General features: G+C 54.5%; 1 protein-coding gene across 1 annotated transcript; it reads right to left on the bottom strand.

Annotated features, from left to right (window-relative positions):
* Nucleotides 1-10,337: 10,337 nt before the first annotated feature.
* On the bottom strand, nucleotides 10,338-12,648 carry LOC101910773 (aquaporin-12-like). The gene is made up of 3 exons (XM_005241563.3): nucleotides 11,876-12,648; nucleotides 11,282-11,398; nucleotides 10,338-10,667 (listed from the first exon to the last, which is right to left on the bottom strand). The coding sequence occupies exons 1-3, from the start codon at nucleotides 12,480-12,482 to the stop codon at nucleotides 10,486-10,488; spliced, it is 906 nt and encodes a 301-aa protein (XP_005241620.1). The 5' UTR covers nucleotides 12,483-12,648; the 3' UTR covers nucleotides 10,338-10,485.
* Between the last annotated feature and the right edge of the window lie 4,694 nt (nucleotides 12,649-17,342).

Raw genomic sequence — 17,342 nt, 5'->3', positions numbered from 1 at the left:
TCCACATAAACATGGGGAGGTCTGGGTCGATGGGGCGATCTCTTTTCCAGTGAAACCCCAAGGGCAGCTGCTCCCTGCATGCCAGCCAGGAAAACCGCATCTTTTGTAAGGCCTGACACCGCAAAGGAAGAAGAGTGGCAAAGACCTTGGTGGAGCACGTAGGATGCTGATCCCTCCTGCCTCATCCCAGGCGAGGGCTCACCACTCTCAGCTCTGCACACTCCCCTGTGGAGTAGAAACGTGTCGCCGTGCAAGTCTTTTCCATGGCCAACCCAATGAATGCTCGTTCCACAGCCTCTGTTTTGGAGAAGATGGACGAGGAGCAGAGAAGGGCAAGGTCTGACTTTGGAGCAGTGCTCTTTTGCTGGGGGAGAGCGTTTTGGGGCAGGACATCCCTTCCACATGTGCCTGCAGTATCTGGGGTGTTGCACACCCTGCTGCCACACAGCAAGCTGCAGCGCTGGGGGCTCGGGGTCTTTCCTAACCCCGCTGTCGCAAGGGTAGGCACAGGCAGGCATCGTGTGCTACCTTATCTTCTCCTGAGCGCCCTGTGGACCGCTGTGCCCGTTTTCTCTTTTTTACTGCAATGCAATGGTCAGAGGAAGCAGGCTACCACTGGCGTACGTATCACATGAAACCCCCGTGCAACACTGCTCGCTGCCTGGAGCACATCTAGCCACAGCAAATCAATAAAGTCATTTTCTGCCGCCCAGCTGCCCGGTGAGCTCAGCCTCGGCACCGCCGGCAGCACCCGGCAGGCGGCTGAGACCCTGCAGGGCTCCGCAAGTGCCAGCACCCCCAGACCCATCCCACCGCCGCATTCATTTTTGTGCTGGATGGGGAAGGGGCACAGGTCAGAGTCGTCCTCTCCACCTCAGGCAGAGGGGAAAAAATGGAAGGGACATCTGCAGCACCGCTGCAATCAAGCAGCACCTGCTTCCGAGCTGCACCCCAGGCACCCCCTCCCCTGCCAGGAGCAGGTGGTGAGACAGCTGTGGGCATCATCCCTTGCAAATAAATGACCAACATTTATGGGTTTGATTACATCCATGAGCCAGCACAGCAGGGTTCAGCTGCTGTGGCTCTGCTGCTGAGCCCTCGCAGTCAAAGCCATCTTTGGGGTGCTGCATCCATCTTTGCACCCTGCTTTGTCGCTTTTGTAGGTGACAGCACACAGGCTCTGATCTGCGGGGACTCTTCAGGAGGCTTTTCCAAAGACTCTGTGGGTTGCTCTTGCAGCCCCACCCGCCCTACAGGGCAGTGTTGACTCCCGCCAGCTCTGACTGCATCTTGGACATCTTCCCGGTGCTTTGATCTCAAGTATTTAAAACTCTGCACCAAGACACCCACACCCATGATCTCACCCTGGCATGTTAAACTGCGAGAAGGCTGTGAAGGAGGCACCCATGGAAAGCAGTCAAGCCTTTTGAAGGCTCCTTGTCCAGCTACAAATCATCCAGCTGCTCCAGCCTCCAAGACAAAGTCTTCTCATGCTGCATTTGTCCTGGTTTTATTCTGCCTTCGGTGCAACTTCTTGGCATCTCCAGTGCAAACCCCCAGTGCTGCCACAGCTCTCCCTTTCTCAGTGCACCCACCTTGAGGCACGTGTGTCCCACCAGAGCCAGCTGGGAGCAAGGGCTCTGGTTTTACACTAGCAGACCCAAGCAGCCAGCAACACATTGTGTGTTCTCCAACTAGGTGTTCAACCAACACAACAGCAATCTCAAAAGAGGCAGCATGCTATCAGCAAAAGGATCTGAACCTTCCACAGGTCCTCTACAGGCTGAAAGTTGAGTACTGACCGGGGAGATCTGTGGAAGCGAGTCCAGAATTACGCCTGCAGATTTGATAGGTAAAGAAGCCGCCGCACACGCAAGCAAAGCAAAGCAAGGAATTCATTCCCCACTTCCCATCGGCAGGCAGGTGTTCAGCCATCGCCAGGACAGCAGGGCTCCATCACGCGTAACAGTTACTCATTAACAAATACAAAATACAGGTACCAGAGTAGCTTAGGGCGCTGCCTACCTCAGCGCCGCTCGCCAGGGAAGCGCTGCATCGTTCTGCCTCTGCTACTGGTGCTCATGCAGATCTCCCCAAAGAGAGAGTTTGGGTATATCACTAATCACCACAATTAGTTAGCTCTTCATTCCCTTCTTGCCTCTTTTCTTAGGCTGGCCAGGCAGACAAACTTATCATCAGCTGTGCCTTGAGTGATGGAGGAGTTGGATCAAGTCTCCAACGAGCTCTGTCCGGCAACATCACTTCATCCTGAAGCAACTCCTCCTTCACTGCCATCTCCCTCTTTGGTCTCCCTGGCCATCAGTGATCTTCCACATGGGTATTTCAACAAACCATGCCTTGCAGCAGCTCTGCAGCAGCCTGGAATCTCCACTTCAACCCTTTCCCTTTAATACATCTTGGCATTTTAAGCACTGCTTCAGCATTTGGCATTTTTCTGATCCGTTGCTCGTCCTACCCATCATTCTTTGACTGCAGGAGGTTCTCCTGGCGTGCTTGTGTGGCCAGGCAGTGAGCTGTGCGTGTGTTCACCAGCCACCTGTCTCTCCTCTGAGCTTGGCAGTCTGCTCCTCAGGTGGAAAATGAGCATGGATACCCCCAGGCTGCCGTCAGGTTTGGGGGGTGCGGTGCTGCTGACGACTAGCTTGCTCACCGTGCAAGTGATTAATGTGCCTTTTGAACCCTCAGTAGCACTGCTGTGACCAAAGACCCCTCAGCCTTCACAGTCCCAAGTACTTTAGACATTAAAAATCTCCCAGGAGGAGCTTAAGCGTTTCAGCTCAGTTAAGTGACATTTCTGAGCGCAGGGCAGAACTGTACCGGCGAGTGTCCCCGCTGATGCACAGCCACTGGAAGTGGTGCTGTAATAAGCAAACTACAGTTAGCTGTAACAGTCGACAATTTTTCTGTTTCTGTTGAAAATCCAGTTTTTCAACAGCAAACCCAGACTCCTGACCAGTACCGGTGGGATGCATGTGATCGCTTCCAACAGCCCGTATTTGCACCATTGCTAGCTCTTCAGGCCGGGTCTTCTCCCACGTGTCACAAGGCTGCTGAGAGTAGGAGGTAAAGAGGGAGATGAAGACGCCCCGGGATGAGCAGGTCTGTGCACTCCCAGGCTCAGCCTCTTGGTCCAAGGCAGAAGGCTAAAGGAAGCGGGCAATGCCAACACAGATCAATCAGCTGTCAGAACGTGGCTTCCAAGAAAGCTCTGGCCAAATCTCTGCTTCCATTAAATCCTCCTATTCGGAACCCTCCGTTTCATGCTCAGCAAAGCAGCCTGTGCCTCTCCCTGCCTCTGAGAGGGGGAGAGCAGACACCTGGGGCTCGCAGGCTGGACCCCCACCCAAGGAGGAGCCCACAACAGGAGATCTAACCAGGTTCTCGGTACAAATCATCTCCTGTTAGGCAACAGTAGGTTCCCTGGGTAGAAACCAGCAGAAATGAAATGCAAACTAATCCTTATTTCCAGGGAGCTTAGTTGCCCAGCTGCTCCACTTAAGATTAAGGCTACAGTCAAGCTCCACCAGGAGTTTGCTGCAAGCCCTACAACCATAAAGTCTTGTGGCGATGTTTTTCATGGCCTGAATGTCCCCGCACACAACCCAAAACCCCAGAGCGTAGTGCTGAGGACTTGAAGAAATCACGCTGCTGTTGTAGACTTGGCTAAAACCAGACCGAACGCCAGGTCAGGCGCCGGAGAGGCACGGCTGGGGCCACCGCGGTGGCATCGCAACCAGCCCCAGCTGGGGCCTGCGCAGGTGGCCGTCACCTCCAACAGTAGGCATTGAGAGGAGGGGAAAGCAGGGAAAACAGTTTGTTGCCTTTGTTTATAAAGATGGGGTCCTGATGTTTCTAGACAGGGCAAGGCAGGAAAAACGCCAGCAGTGCCTGCTCCTGCTGCTCGGGGAGCCACCACGGGAGCTCAGGCGGTGCCGGTGAGGTGTCCCCGTGCAGCCAAGGGACTTGGCAGTTATCGCTGTTTACCTTTCGGTGCGATATTTGTATCCCAGCTGGAAATTTCCACTAGGCTGCACGGCCTGAGCACAGCCTCTGAGTTTCATCGGTTATTGCTGCCTCTGCACCTCTTCCACCTGTGAAAGCGTGACCTTAAAAAAAAAAATATATAATTTTTTTTAAGTTTCAAGGTATCTGTCCCTTCTGCCTCACACACACATTTCCTCTGTCTACTAATGGTCTGAAATGTCTGCTTCCTTGCAGGAATCTGAAAGCAATATACAGGTGCCAGACAGCTCGGCTCTGGATCTTCTTCAGCCTCCTCATCCTCCTCTTGGTCATGCTTCAAGTCATGGAGAAGCTGCAGCCTGCCAGGTAGGTCCCAAACAGGACTGCAAACCTGCACCTTGTCCTCCGACCTTTCGCTGACCACTGAGGTGGGCTCAAAACTGCCCTCCTGAAGACCACCCAACAGTGTCTTCTGTAGACAGGAAGGAAAATCCAGGTGGGAGAGGACCCCTCCGGGGCTCTCACGTCCAACCCCTACGCCCCGGCCAGAGCTGAACCCACCCTGGGTTCAGACCAGGCTGCTCTGGGCTTTGACCTGGCTGGCCTCAACACCCCACAGCCCTTGAGCATCCTCCCAGCCTGGGGTCATCTGCAAACTTCCCTCCGGCTTCTCCAAGCCACCCGCCCTTCTGTCTCCTTGCCTCCTCGTCCTTTGCCCCTTTCCACCAGCCCACCGTGCTGCAGTGGGACAGGGGCATTAGCACGTCACTGCTGACCTCTCCTTCTCTTCTTGCACCCACCCCAACCTCCCGGGGCAGTGGTCCAGTCCTTCACCCACCCCAAGAAAGACGGGGGAACATGTCCTGGGGTGCCTGCAGGGCGGGGGTCTGGGCTGCAGAGGAGCTGCCCTCTCTGCATGCTCCGTCCATCCTCTGCAGCTGAGCCTCGCGTCCTCCCTGTTACAGAAACTGCCAGCACGAGCTGGAGCGTGCCCTGCAGCGGACCATGGACCGTCACCAGAAGCAGCTCAGCTATGCCCTCCAGACCCCCAGCCTGCTGTGGGAGGACGATTCCCTGCACTGGCAGAGGGAAGCTGTGCCAGACCCCACTTCGACAGAGAGTGCGCAGGATGTTTTTCAGATGCAGCTGTACTTCAGCCAGGAGACTCCACTGGAAAGCAGCCCAGGCAGCCAAGAGGAGCACTGGACGGGGCAGCCTGTGAAGAGCAGCAAGAAGGTGAAAGCCCATCTTTCATCCGTGAGACTGAAATCCCAACTTCCTGGCCTGAGAAAAGCAAACAGAGAGGGTCCTTCTCCAAGGCTTCCTGGGAGGATCTCTACAGTTTTGGGAGATGCTGATGCTGTCACCAGCAAGTTCATGATCTTTGCAAACAGGATGATCGCAGAGGAGCCCAGGAGAACGTCACCACCAGGAACGATGCAGGTGGTGGTACGGAGCCAGTATCAGCTTCCAGCCATAGGTTCCCCCCACCACCAGTGGGGCAACTTGCTTAAACGTGCTGTGCCAAATTCAGCTCAACCTCCACAAACAGAGGACTTCTACAAGACAGACCCGGCAAGGGGATTTTTCCCAAGCTGGACAGAAGTCTCTACGGTTGGGGAGGTGACACTTGGAGAAGGCCAGAAGGCTGTAGGGCTCTTCTCCCAAGGAGAGACGTGTAAGCCCAAGACTGACATTGTTTTCCTGAAAGTCCACAAGAGCGCCAGTAGCACCGTCATGAACATCCTCTTCCGCTTCGGTGAGATGCACAACCTCACCTTTGCCTTCCCCACTGGGGGTGGCAACCAGCTCTTCTACCCGCACCACTTCTTGGCGAAGTTCGTGCAGGGCTTCTCCCCCAGGAGCCCTCGGCAGTTCAACATCCTCTGCCACCACATGCGATTCCTGCAGCCGGAGGTACAGGCAAAGCCACAACGCCTTGGGAGGGGCAAGCGGCAGGAGGGAGAGAGGGGGCTTGTGGGGAGCAAAGCGGGACAGCTGCAGAGCATATAAACTCTTCAGGGATGAAGCTCAGGAGAGACAGGATTGTCCCTGGGTGCCCTGCATGCTATGGGCATTTCCTAAGAGCTTCTGTAACCGGGTTTGGTAAATCATTCTGCTGTGACCCAAGACAAGCCAGGAGACATCACCTGTAGCAGTCAGCAGCTATCATCTCGTTCTTGTCTGGTGGGCCCTTGGAGATGTCTTGCTCCCTGGACAGGCCCAGAGGGTACCAGCTGCAAGAGGAGAGCACCTTAAGCACATTAGATCAGCTCAGCTGTGCCCAGCATGTACCCTTCTGGATGCCAGGGCTGGCGGATCTGGGGAAAGGCAAGGGGACAAGACCTGTCTCAAGCCTGGACAGGCCACCCAGCTGTGACAGCATGTCACAGGGAGCTTTGGTCACTGCTCTCCCTGTGTCCCCACAGCTGGCACAAGTGCTCCTTTGACCAGCTGCACCCTGAAATGCTCCCCAGCACCCACCATCTGCAACCCCAACGGGCGTTGCTGCTTCCCAGCGGAGCGCAGGGCTGTGTGCAGGTCCCTTCTCCCAGCCTCACCCTCAAAACCTTCTTTCTCTCCTCCGCAGGTGCAGAAAGTGGTGTCCAGCTCAGCCGTCTACTTCTCCATCCTGAGGAACCCTGTGCAGCTCATGGAGTCCTCCTTTGTGTACTACAAGGGCGCGTCGGCTTTCTCCCGTGTTCACAGCCTGGAGGAGTTCCTCAGCCAGCCCCACCACTACTACAACCCCACAAAAACTGACAGTCACTATGCCAGGAACCTCATGACGTTCGACTTTGGCTTCAACCCCAATGGAGAGGTCTCTGCTGAGCGGGTGCAACTGATGATAAAGGCCATTGAGGCGTCCTTCGACTTGGTCCTCATCACAGAGTACTTTGATGAGTCCATGGTGCTGCTGAAGGAGATGCTCTGCTGGGACCTGGACAGTGTCGTCTTCTTCCCACTCAACAGCAGGGACAGCAGCACCAAGTCCCCTCTCCCAGACACCATTGCGGAGAAGATAAAGGACTGGAACAGGCTGGACTGGGAAATCTACACTCACTTCAACAGGACCTTCTGGGAAAGGATCGACAAAGACATTGGCAGGGAGCGCATGCGGCGGGAAGTAAAGGCGCTTCGGGAGAGGCAGGCAGAGCTGGCAAGGGTCTGCCTGCAAGGGATGGGCAGCGTGGCCCCGAAGGACATCAAGGACTCTTCCCTGCAGCCACTGCAGCACGGCAGCGCAAAGATCTTGGGCTATAACCTCAAGCAGGGCTTGGATAAGGAGATGGAGCACATGTGCCGGCGGCTGGTGACACCGGAGCTGCAGTACAGCAGGGCTCTCTATGAGAAGCAGTTTCCCCAGAAGCCCCCCCCAACCCACCCCCCCCACCCCCTCTCAGCACGGCAATGCCATGCATCAGAGGCTGGCGGGCACCCAAAACTGAGGCTCCTTGTCTCCTCCAGGCATCGTTCTCCAGCTGCCCTCGCTGAGGATAGTGAGGCACCCGCCTCCTGGGCTCGGGGGCTGCTCGTGCCCCGGGAGGGACAGGCAGGCAGGGACCGTGCTGCCCCCGAGAGCCCCCGGTCACCTCTGCCTGTGCAGGACTGCGCACATGTTGGGTGCTACAAGCTGCTGCGGAGCGGGGCGGGCTGCCACGGGGGTCCCAGGGGCTCGATGCAACATGACTCTTCAGGGTAGGTCATGAGCAAACAGGGCAAAACCCCTGAGCAGGGGCCAAAGCCATGGACGAGGCCACCCGGGGCTTTGTGCTGCGTGGCACCGACTCCAGCCGCAAGGGCAGAACCAGGACGGCAGCCCCAGTCTTCGGCCCTGTGCCGAAGGCCATGACAGTGCAGGGCAAAGCCATAAATCAGAGCCACAAAGCTTGATTTACAGCTTAGGAACAAGTCAGTCTGTCCAGCTGCAGCTCTCCTCCACTACGCCCTAATGCTGCTGGAAAAGCAGCTTCTTAATTAAAAATAACGATATTCACCGTCGCTCCCATTAAGTTCCACTTAATTACATCAATCTGCCCTGTAGACGATCTCCCCAGCAGCCCAAGAAACAGACCTCAAACGTCTGAGGATGTTCTAGAAACAATAAAAAAAAATAAAAAAAAATAAAATCAGTGTTTTTCTTGCCCTGCCTCTGTGGTTATACACTGCCTTCGGATCCTGCGCTCGTACGCTGCATTTGTAGGATCAGCACCCTACCCCAGCGCTGGTGCCGACGCCACGGTGTCAGGCTGCAAGTTAAATACCCACGTGTCTGGGAGACATCTCATGAGCATCTCTGCAGCCATGCATCCTGGCCCACCACTTGGAGAGGGTAGGAATACCCTACGCACTGCCTGGGGAAAAATACCCCAAGAACAGGCTGTGGTGGGCCAGCCAACCTCACTTTTCACATCCTACGCTTATCCTCAAATCAAAAGCAGAGCCAGCAAATCAGTTTGGATAAACAAAGGCCCCATCTCAGGATTTCCAGTATGATTTCCAAACTAAAACAGGTTCAGAAAAAATTGCCAGGGGATCCGAGCACCCCAGGCTCTCCCTTGGCCAGCCACGTGGAGCCTCAAAGGTGCTGGTCTCCACCCAAGGGTGCCCTGTCTCTGGCTCACGGTTTAACCAGGATAAAAGCCAGAGGGACCAGCAGTGCCGAGCACCCAGCCGGGCACCGTGCGGGCCTTGGTTCTGGGGCATTTGCTGCTCAGGTTTTGGGGCGTTTTGTTCCCTAAAGTTTCACTTCTGAGGCTTGTCCACGTCCTTGGTCCCTTCTCTCGCTTCTCGGGTCGGGATGCAGTGCGGCCTCATGGCTTGCAGAGGTGCAGCTCTTCCCTGGGTCCTGGGCGGGCTGCAGTTCGCCCCAGAGGGCAATCCCACAGGTGAGCCACAGTCATCCCCCCAAAATGCACAGGGGACATCGCAGGGGTGCAGGGAGGAGCAGGGCTGGCACCCAGGTACCAAACCTGCCTCCGACACCTTTGCTCCGGATTTGAGCTGGGTGCCACTTCCTTACTCACTGCTTGCACCTCAGTAAACAGGAGCAGAACTTCCCCGCCCGAGCTCCTGCCAAGGTGACCCAGGGCAGGGACACCCGTACACCCCGAGCATCGCACCCCCCCATGCCCACTCGCATGCAAAGCACAGCCGGCCCCACACACGCACCCCGCACCGGCTCCGAAAAGCCGTGGTGCATCAAGGACGTATTCAGCTCAGGACTGTCCTGCCCAGAGAGGTGCTGCAAAATTGACTGTTTTCTGCGAAATGGGGGAACTGGCCTTCTGCGGCACGGCAGGGGCGGGGGGGGACCTCGGGCAGCAGCTCGGTATCCAGCCGTGCCCCAGGGATGCTGCACATGGGATCACCCCAGCTCCCGCTCTTCCCCTTGGAGAGACCCCCAGGGTGCAGCACCCATGGGGTGCCCTCCCCCAGCACTGCCTGGGGGGAGCCCCGTTTACCCAGCAGGTGTCTCCACCCAGATTATCCCTCTTTCAGAGCAAGCAGCAGGCAGGGCAGGCAGTTTGGACATCTCCACCACGGTGTCTCCCGTTTTCAGGGATCAGATGGGGCTGATAGCCCTCTGCAGAGCTTGCAGGAATGACATCACTCACCCAAATGCCAATCACAACATTTATTTTCATCATCATTATTATTATTATTGCCACAAACCATCATTTTATCTTTAGGAACATTTCATGTAGACACAGAGAGGAGCCCAGGGATGCACTTGCTCACCCACACTGGCTGCGCACCAGCTGCCTGGGTCTCATTTTTTAACCGCAGACACTGTGCGCTGTGTCCTGATGCCTTACAGCACACAAAACCCAGACTAAGCACCACATCCACAACGGAGCAGGGGCTTCTGTGGCCAGTGAACCCCCTTGCCCTGGCGCATTATTAATTCTTCTCCAAGAACTGACAGGTTCAGCCTACGCAATTCAAGGAGCTTAGTTTAACTCAAAGAACACCAATTTTTGACCAACATACATTTAGTACCTTGAAAGATCAAAGCCTGCTTCCTCCTCACCCTAAGTTTCCAAGGTGGTTTCTGATTTATGCTTTGGTTTTATGGCTGCAGGAGACCCAGCCAAGGTGTTTCAAGCGTTGCATCGCGCAATACCCTGGGAGTTGCTCAAGCCTACCCATGCCACGGTCCTGACTTTCTGTAAGCTCCTGGTAATATAAGACAACCACCAATTTAGGCCAAAGTGTTAGGTTCCCCCCCGCCCCTGCCCCAAGCTAGCGATGCAGGCTTGAAACATTTAGGGCTCTCCAGGGAGACTTCCAAAGCTATCCCCTAAGGAGCGCAGGGATTCAGACATCCTGCAAGGTCAGATTGGCTGATTCCTTTGCAATGCTTAAAAAAAATAATCTCACCCTGCAGCTGGGACTGAACAGGCAGGACAGATGCTGGGTGGGACGAGCAGCAAAATCCTCTGTGCCGGGAAACCCAGGAGAGGGGCTGCGGGGGCCTCCTCAGCTCAGGCTCATGGCTCAGGCACGAGGCTCAGAGTTGCTCTTCTCCCCTTTTCTCTTGCGCTGCGGCTCGTCACCCTCTGTGTGCGCTGCCATCCTTGCCTTGGGTATCTTGTATTTGCTCTTCTGACTGTAAAGGAGGTTTTTCTGGAAGAGTCGTGGGATGTTGCCTTGGTACAGGAAGAGGGCAGCGAGCATCCCTGCAACGAAAGCACCGACCCCTTCCGCATGCTGCATCCAGCAGCTCCCCATGGCTCAGCAGTGATTTTCAGGTCCTTGCCACAACCTCCATCACGACTGAGAAGTAGCTCCAGCACCACCAAAGTCCTCACCGACACCTAAAGACCCTTGTTATATTACTTCAAAGAGGGTTTAACCATTGTGTCTGTAATGTAATAAGCAAGGTGTGTTTTGGCCCAAGAGGGTCATAAACCACGCCAGCAGCCTCCTGTCCCCACTCCCTGCGTCCAGAGCAGCACGTACCCAGCTCCCCGCGGTCACCCTGAGGCTGTGCACAACCTCAACAGCACAGCTCAGCCTATCGCTGCCCTAAAACACCTTTGCTTCACCCCCCCGCCCCCCCAAACTTTGGCCTCGTAGAGAGTTTTGCCTACGCCCCGCGTAGAAACTGAATCAAAAAAACCAGACAGCAAAGAGTTGACTCAAGTGACAGGGAAGCAGGACAGAAAAGGACCCTTGCCACTGGCGAGGCCCAAGTTCAGCCCCTTCCCAGGAGGTCTGTGCTCCGCCCGGCATTTCTGCCCTGCCCATTGCCCCCAGCCCCCGCCCGCCGGTACCCCCGGGCAGCCCCTACCTGCGAGGGGCCCCAGCCAGTACACCCGGACGTAGTCCCAGAAGCTGCTCCCCGAGCAGTGGAAAGTGGTGGCTGTGGCCAGGGCAGGGTTGAAGAAGGCCCCCGTGAACGGTCCGGCTGCATGGGAGGAGAAGCGTGGTCATCAGTCTCACTTGCACCCTTTGAAAGGCCGATAAAGCTGGGTCCTCCTGCCGCCCCTCCTGCCGCCAGCGGCGTCTCTGCTGCATCGGCAGCTGCATCCCTTGGCCCGCGCACGGCAGCAGGTGGGGGAATCCCCCCCTTGCCGCCCGGAGCTTTGCAGGAAGCAGAAGAGCTCGGTGTGGGACCAAGGGGTTGCGTTAGGAGACGTTCAAGGAGCGGTCCCAGTTTTGGGGCAAGCGATGGCTTCCCACGTGCTGACATTTCACCTGCTGCCTAGATATCCTGAACTGCTGTCTTCATCCTCAAATGACTATTCTCCAAAATAACTGGAAAATAAATGGCTTTGTAATCATTACCTATGAAGTCCTGGAAGATGAAAAAGGGACCGTTACTCCCCCCCAAATTAGGTATTTTTCTAAATGGCTTAGAAAAAGAAAGGCAAGTGCTGCTCACCTGTGTAGGTCAGGAAGGTGACAGTCGCTGCCAGCACAGGGACCTGGTACATCGGGTGACTCTGCCGCAACTTGAGAAGGACAAGGTGGAAAAAGAAAGAGCAGATGCCTTCCACAAAGGCAGCGTGGTGCAGAGACGTGTGGATAGAGGAGCTGCACTCTGACGCTATCAGGTTCTGGATGAGGTGGAAATGTGTCAGCTCCCAGGACCAGTAGAGCTTGGTGACAGCCCAGCCCGCCCCCGTGCCCGCGCCCTGGGCCAGCAGCTTGGTGGCCGTTGCTGCGAGGCTGGACTCGAGGAGCAGGAACTCCTGGAGAGACACGGTCGGGTTGGCGGATGCTCCATCGAAAGAGACACCATGAACAGCGAAGAGGAGGAAGAGCAGGGTCAGGACCACATCCGGGCCAAAGCCACCACCCCACGGGCCGATCTCCATCAGCATCTTCAGCTCAAGGCAGCTCGCGCACAACTGTAACGAGCCAGCAAGTTCTCTGGCAAGGCAGCCATACGCTCCAGGAGACAGAAGCCTCTTGGAAAGCTGCCTGAGCGCCTGGCACACCCCAGCCACCAGGAAAAAAAAAGCAATGGAGACATTCAGGCCAGCCATAGCAAAGGCTGCGCTGGGGAAGAGACTGGACCAAACCCCAGGAAGGAGCAGCGAGAGCCTCTGCGCCTCCCCTTTATAGGGCTGTGTGCAAGCAAACGTGGCGCAGCCCGGCAGGCTTGGGAAACACCGCACGTGCTGCCTCCTCCTTTGCAGGGCCAGGCCTGCTGCCACGGGGCACTGATGCGCTCACCCACCTGGATCCGCCAGCAAGGTGTTTGTCCCAGCACGCAGGTCCCGGCGTTATCTCAGCACGCGGTCGCTGAGCCTCCAGCTCCCAGCAGTCACATCCAAGAACCCGCAGTAGCTCCCCGGAGCTGCTCAGGTCTTCCAGAAGCAGCAAAAACCTTCATTTTTTTTCTGCTTTGCACCAAAAATCTCGACCTACTGCCCCAGTCCCCAAGCCTGGGAGGCAGGGGACCCTCAGAAAGCCAGCAGCCTGGGCAAGGAGCCCATGTTTCTCCGGGGCAGGGCCACCTTCAGCCACAGCGAAGTCCCTCTTCAGCCAGTCTGAAAGCCCAGCTTGCTTACTGCTTCCTATCCTCGTCTTGATGAAGACCTCGCCTCGTTTGTTGGTAGCACTAATTGCACGTGCCGCTGGTCTGCAGGTGGCATTTTAGTGACAGTGACATTTCAACTCCTCCTGCTGGTAACACACATATCAGGGACAGGATCTTTCCCAGCTCCACCAAAACCACCCCATGGTGTTGTCGCTACCAAACTTGTGAAACCCACACCATCTAAACACCTATACACATCAGGTTACACCTCCGAATACACAACAGAGCCATCAGCAACTACAAGTGGCAAAATACACCGTGTTTGCTCCAGCAGTCGCAGGCTCTGCACCAGCTCCGGCAGGTCACTGGGGACCCCCAGGATCCCACATGGCCGGGGTCTGCGGGAAGAAAGGGGACAGGGAGTGATGGGAAATGCAGGAGCAGCACAGGCCATGGCAGGAAGGGTGGGATGGGGTGGATAATGCTGCATTATCGGGAACTCATGGTTAACAGAGCATAAACAATTCTTCATGTGTCTTCTGGGTCACTTCCCTGCTCCACGGCAGCAGTTACCCTACCCTGAGCCCACAATTCCTCTCCCTACAGGGAGAACGGCATTTCCTTCATCACCGGCTCCGCTGCCATGGGAACAAGTGATGGGACAAACTGTGAAACAGCTGCCGGGCACTGGGACCACCACGCTGGGTACACCATGCCCGGGGCAAAGCCTGGTCCTGCACCCTTGCACAGGTGGGTGACACAGGCTCCCTTCATCACCCCACCACATGCAAGGAGCCAACAGCTTTTATTAATGCTATTTTATCCCTCTCCAGTCATTTATAGAAGACATTGCCAGGAGAGAGGTTTGAAGCACACTTGAGCCAGGGATGAGACATTTAATACAGCTCAAGCCGGCTACGGCAATGCAGAGCGGCCCGTGAGAACCCGGAGCGTACACTTGGAAGGCACCGGAGATGCTCAGCCTCTTACGGTCCTTGCTGCAGCGGAACAGAAACACACTGGTTCAGCAGGGCCTTTTGGAGATGTCTGGAAAGGTCACAGCCAGCCTCAGCATCTCCTCCTGCAACACTCTCCCTCCTTTCGACTTCGTTCCCACAGTCATTTCTATCACCTAGTGCCCACCCGAGGGCGGCTTTAGGAAGGTACCACACCCCCAGCGATCGCCACAAGCAGCACTTGCTTTGGAAGTCTTTGGAAATGTGAGTGAGGAGAGGAACCACGCTGCAAACAGCCCATTGTCCAAGCCCTCCCCTCCTTCCCACCAGAACTGCCCTGGCTTTGGTTGACCTGCCTCAAAACACAGCATGATTTTACCATTTTTAACCCGTTTCCCTCTCCAGAAGACAGGCTATGTGTGCATCTTTCGCCTCAAATGAGCAACCAACCTTGCCCAAATAAAGGAAGATGACACATGCTTTAAGAGACTCATAAAATTAGTATTTTTGGCCTCATGAAAATTCACTTCTGGTAGCATCAAAGTGCTGGTCAGATCAAGCTATATGGCACTGCAGAACACACCACTAAAAAAACCACCTAACATCACAATCCAATTAGTTTGTGTCTCCCCTACTTCTGTGTTTCTCAAAAGCAGAGAAATTATTTCAGTTTTATCTTCAGAAACAAAGCCGTTTGGGGATTTGCATTGGGCTGATGCCCCTGGATCCTTGGAAGAGAACCACTGGCTCACGGGACGCAGGAGACAGACGGGCAGTTTGCACAGAGGAACACCACGGCTGCCCCCACGCCACGGCTCGACCGCTCCCATAAGCAGCTGAACCGAGCAGACCAGAGCCTTCTTCCAGCTCCCCTCTGGAGAGCATCTCCAGAGCTTCCCTCTGGAGAACACCTCAGCCGCTGAGCAGGGTTCATACAGATCAGCAAAAAATGGGGATAACAAACGTCCCTGACGCCAATATTTCTAGTTACTCTTAACAGGGGAAAGCTGCCACACATCAATGCCCAAGGAGCGAGTGCATTCGCATCCCCTTCCTCCCAACACAGCTGTGACAGGGAAAACACTGTGACACCCATGGTAAAACGGGAAAAAATCCAGCATCTCTTCCTTCCTGCAGGAACCGACTTTTCCCTTCTTTTCAAGTGTTTGAATTGGGCCTTCGGAAGTAAATGTTCAGAGATCTTTAAAACCGGTTTCCCATCCATCGCCTGTAATTATGCCCACGGCACATCCTGTAATTGTGGGACGCTTAACACCAGCTGGAGAGAGGAACTGCAAGCTGTTGCTTACGAGGATAATTATGGGATTAAATAACACCAGTGGCAGAGGCCAAAGCAGCTGGTGGCAGCGCTGGTGGCAGGCAGGGCGCGCTGGGCATTCCGTGTTGGAGCAAACCTTCACCCCCTGCAACGGCAAAACACCTCCATGAGCCCATGCAGCTTCGCACGGCTGCTCTTCTGGAAACAAGACTAAAAAGTCAGATACTCCCACTGAAAACCACTTTCCTGTGGCTGAAATACTGGGTTGTCTTCTAAACCAAATTTGCTTTCAGGGCTGCTTAAAATGCAGGTATTTTAAATGTTTTGGGTTTTTTGCTTTTTTCTCTTTTTTTTAAGCCATGGGATAGGAGCAAGGTGGCATCTCCAGTTAAGTAAAACATGCATTACTCTCCTAAGCCACCCAAGGGTAACAAAAGCTGAGCAAACCTCCCCGGCTGCCCCCCACCGTGCTATTTTCACCCACAGGAGGTACTAGCCAGCGCCCAGTACAGCTGTAAGGTTATTTAAGGTGAGTTTTACTGGGCAGGGAGGTGGGCTGAGAGCTTCCCAGGAGCAGCCACCGGTCACCAGCTGCTGCACAAGGCAGCAGAAACCCAGCACCAGCCTCAATTGTGCTTTGTGAAAAGACCTGAATCCTTACAACAAGCATTCGCTATGAGGAAAAAATAACAAAAATGGGTTATCCCTGGCTCTGTAAACCTTGAACTCAAGGGAGACATCTGTCCCTAGAAAGGTCACTCTATACCCAGTATGGGAAAAGAGCATCTATCTGTTGTCCCCTCCCCACCCCCCCCACCCCCCGAGCAGCCTGGGGAGATGCCCTGGGTCACATCAGCATCTTCTCCACTGATGTGCAGTTACACCAAGCCAGATTCATCATTCACAAGCCCTTCAGAAAACACCAGAAATTGGAGTCTGTGCATTGAGACATATCTGTGCACTGAGACATACTGTCTGCTATTCCAGCCCCATTCTCCTCTACTGACTCAATACATCTTCTCCAAAGCAGAAGTCTGGTGGCCTTTCAGTGTCCTGAAGAGAATGAGCAATCATTAACTTCCCAGTGGGAAAATCCCATTAAAGAGAAAAATTAAAAAAAAAAAAAAAATCAAATCAGCCTCTACACACAGTTTCAATAATCAGGTCAATCGGTAAATGGGATCTGAAATGACATTACGCTGTGCTGGAAGATATTCCCCCTGCAGACCCCGACCGACAAACAGAACGGGGAAAAAGCAGCATCACCATTGCAGTAAGGGAGCGAGCGTGAAAAGCTGCATCGGCACTGCCCACTTCCCTCATAACAAGACTGCAGGTAGAGACATTAGTCAGAAACTCATTGTTCTCACTTGTATTTCCCCCGCTCAAGGGAAAAAAAAAAAAAAAATCCTTCTTAAGGCTGGAGTTCAAAGTAGGGAAAAAAGCTCTCAGAAGAACCTGCTTCCTCCATGCATCTGGAGGGCAACATCAATAATTTCGCTGAGCTCAGCACACTTTCACATACCTCTCTGACTGAAGATGGCTATTTTTATTAAAAACAATCTTCACAGCAAAATACAAGTTATAAAAATAGGGAAACAAACCAACTGGGAGCAGGCGTTTGCAGACCACTGCTGTGCTTGCACACAAGCCATGAACTGTGCTGAAACCCAATGCTTTTCTTCAGGCACCGCTGTGAAAACACTAATTAGAAATAAGGATGCTCAGTTTTCAGCCATCCTGTTTTTAACCAGCGCGTTGCTGGCGAAGTCCAAATAATTGTGCTCAGCTCTGCAGTAAACTCATGCAAGCAAACAGCAGGCCCGAAAGGGAGAAATCGTTGCCCCCGACTTAACTATCTTGAGTACGTTTTAATGCCCAATCTTGAATAAACAGATCCAAAAAGATGGAGCTGCTCTTGGTTCTAGTCTAGGCCAAGTATACGCAAGGGATGAGCAAGTTTACACACGACTTAGTAGGATTTATCAAGCAAAGACTAGCAACTTTCAACTTGTGCAAGCCATATTCAGCCAAACCCCTGCTCTCCTTCCAGCAGCACAAGTACCAACACCTAGCTAACTACGGAGTTCCGCTAAGCGCCTTCTTCCTCCTCTTGTCAACTTCCCCA

This window comes from Falco peregrinus, chromosome 12 (assembly GCF_023634155.1).
Source record: "Falco peregrinus isolate bFalPer1 chromosome 12, bFalPer1.pri, whole genome shotgun sequence".
Classification (NCBI taxonomy): domain Eukaryota; kingdom Metazoa; phylum Chordata; class Aves; order Falconiformes; family Falconidae; genus Falco; species Falco peregrinus.
The sequence above is the reverse complement of the archived record's forward strand: the minus strand, read 5'-3'. Positions and strand labels throughout refer to the sequence as shown.

Bases quoted from the DNA above. Each gene is read 5' to 3' on its own strand.
- LOC101910773 (XM_005241563.3), bottom strand. From the start codon at position 12,482: ATGGCTGGCCTGAATGTCTCCATTGCTTTTTTTTTCCTGGTGGCTGGG. The intron at 11,399-11,875 runs GTGAGCAGCACT...CCTCCCATGCAG, and splicing joins CACCTTCCTGACCTACACAG to CCGGACCGTTCACGGGGGCC. The intron at 10,668-11,281 runs GTAGGGGCTGCC...CTTTCGTTGCAG, and splicing joins CTGGCTGGGGCCCCTCGCAG to GGATGCTCGCTGCCCTCTTC.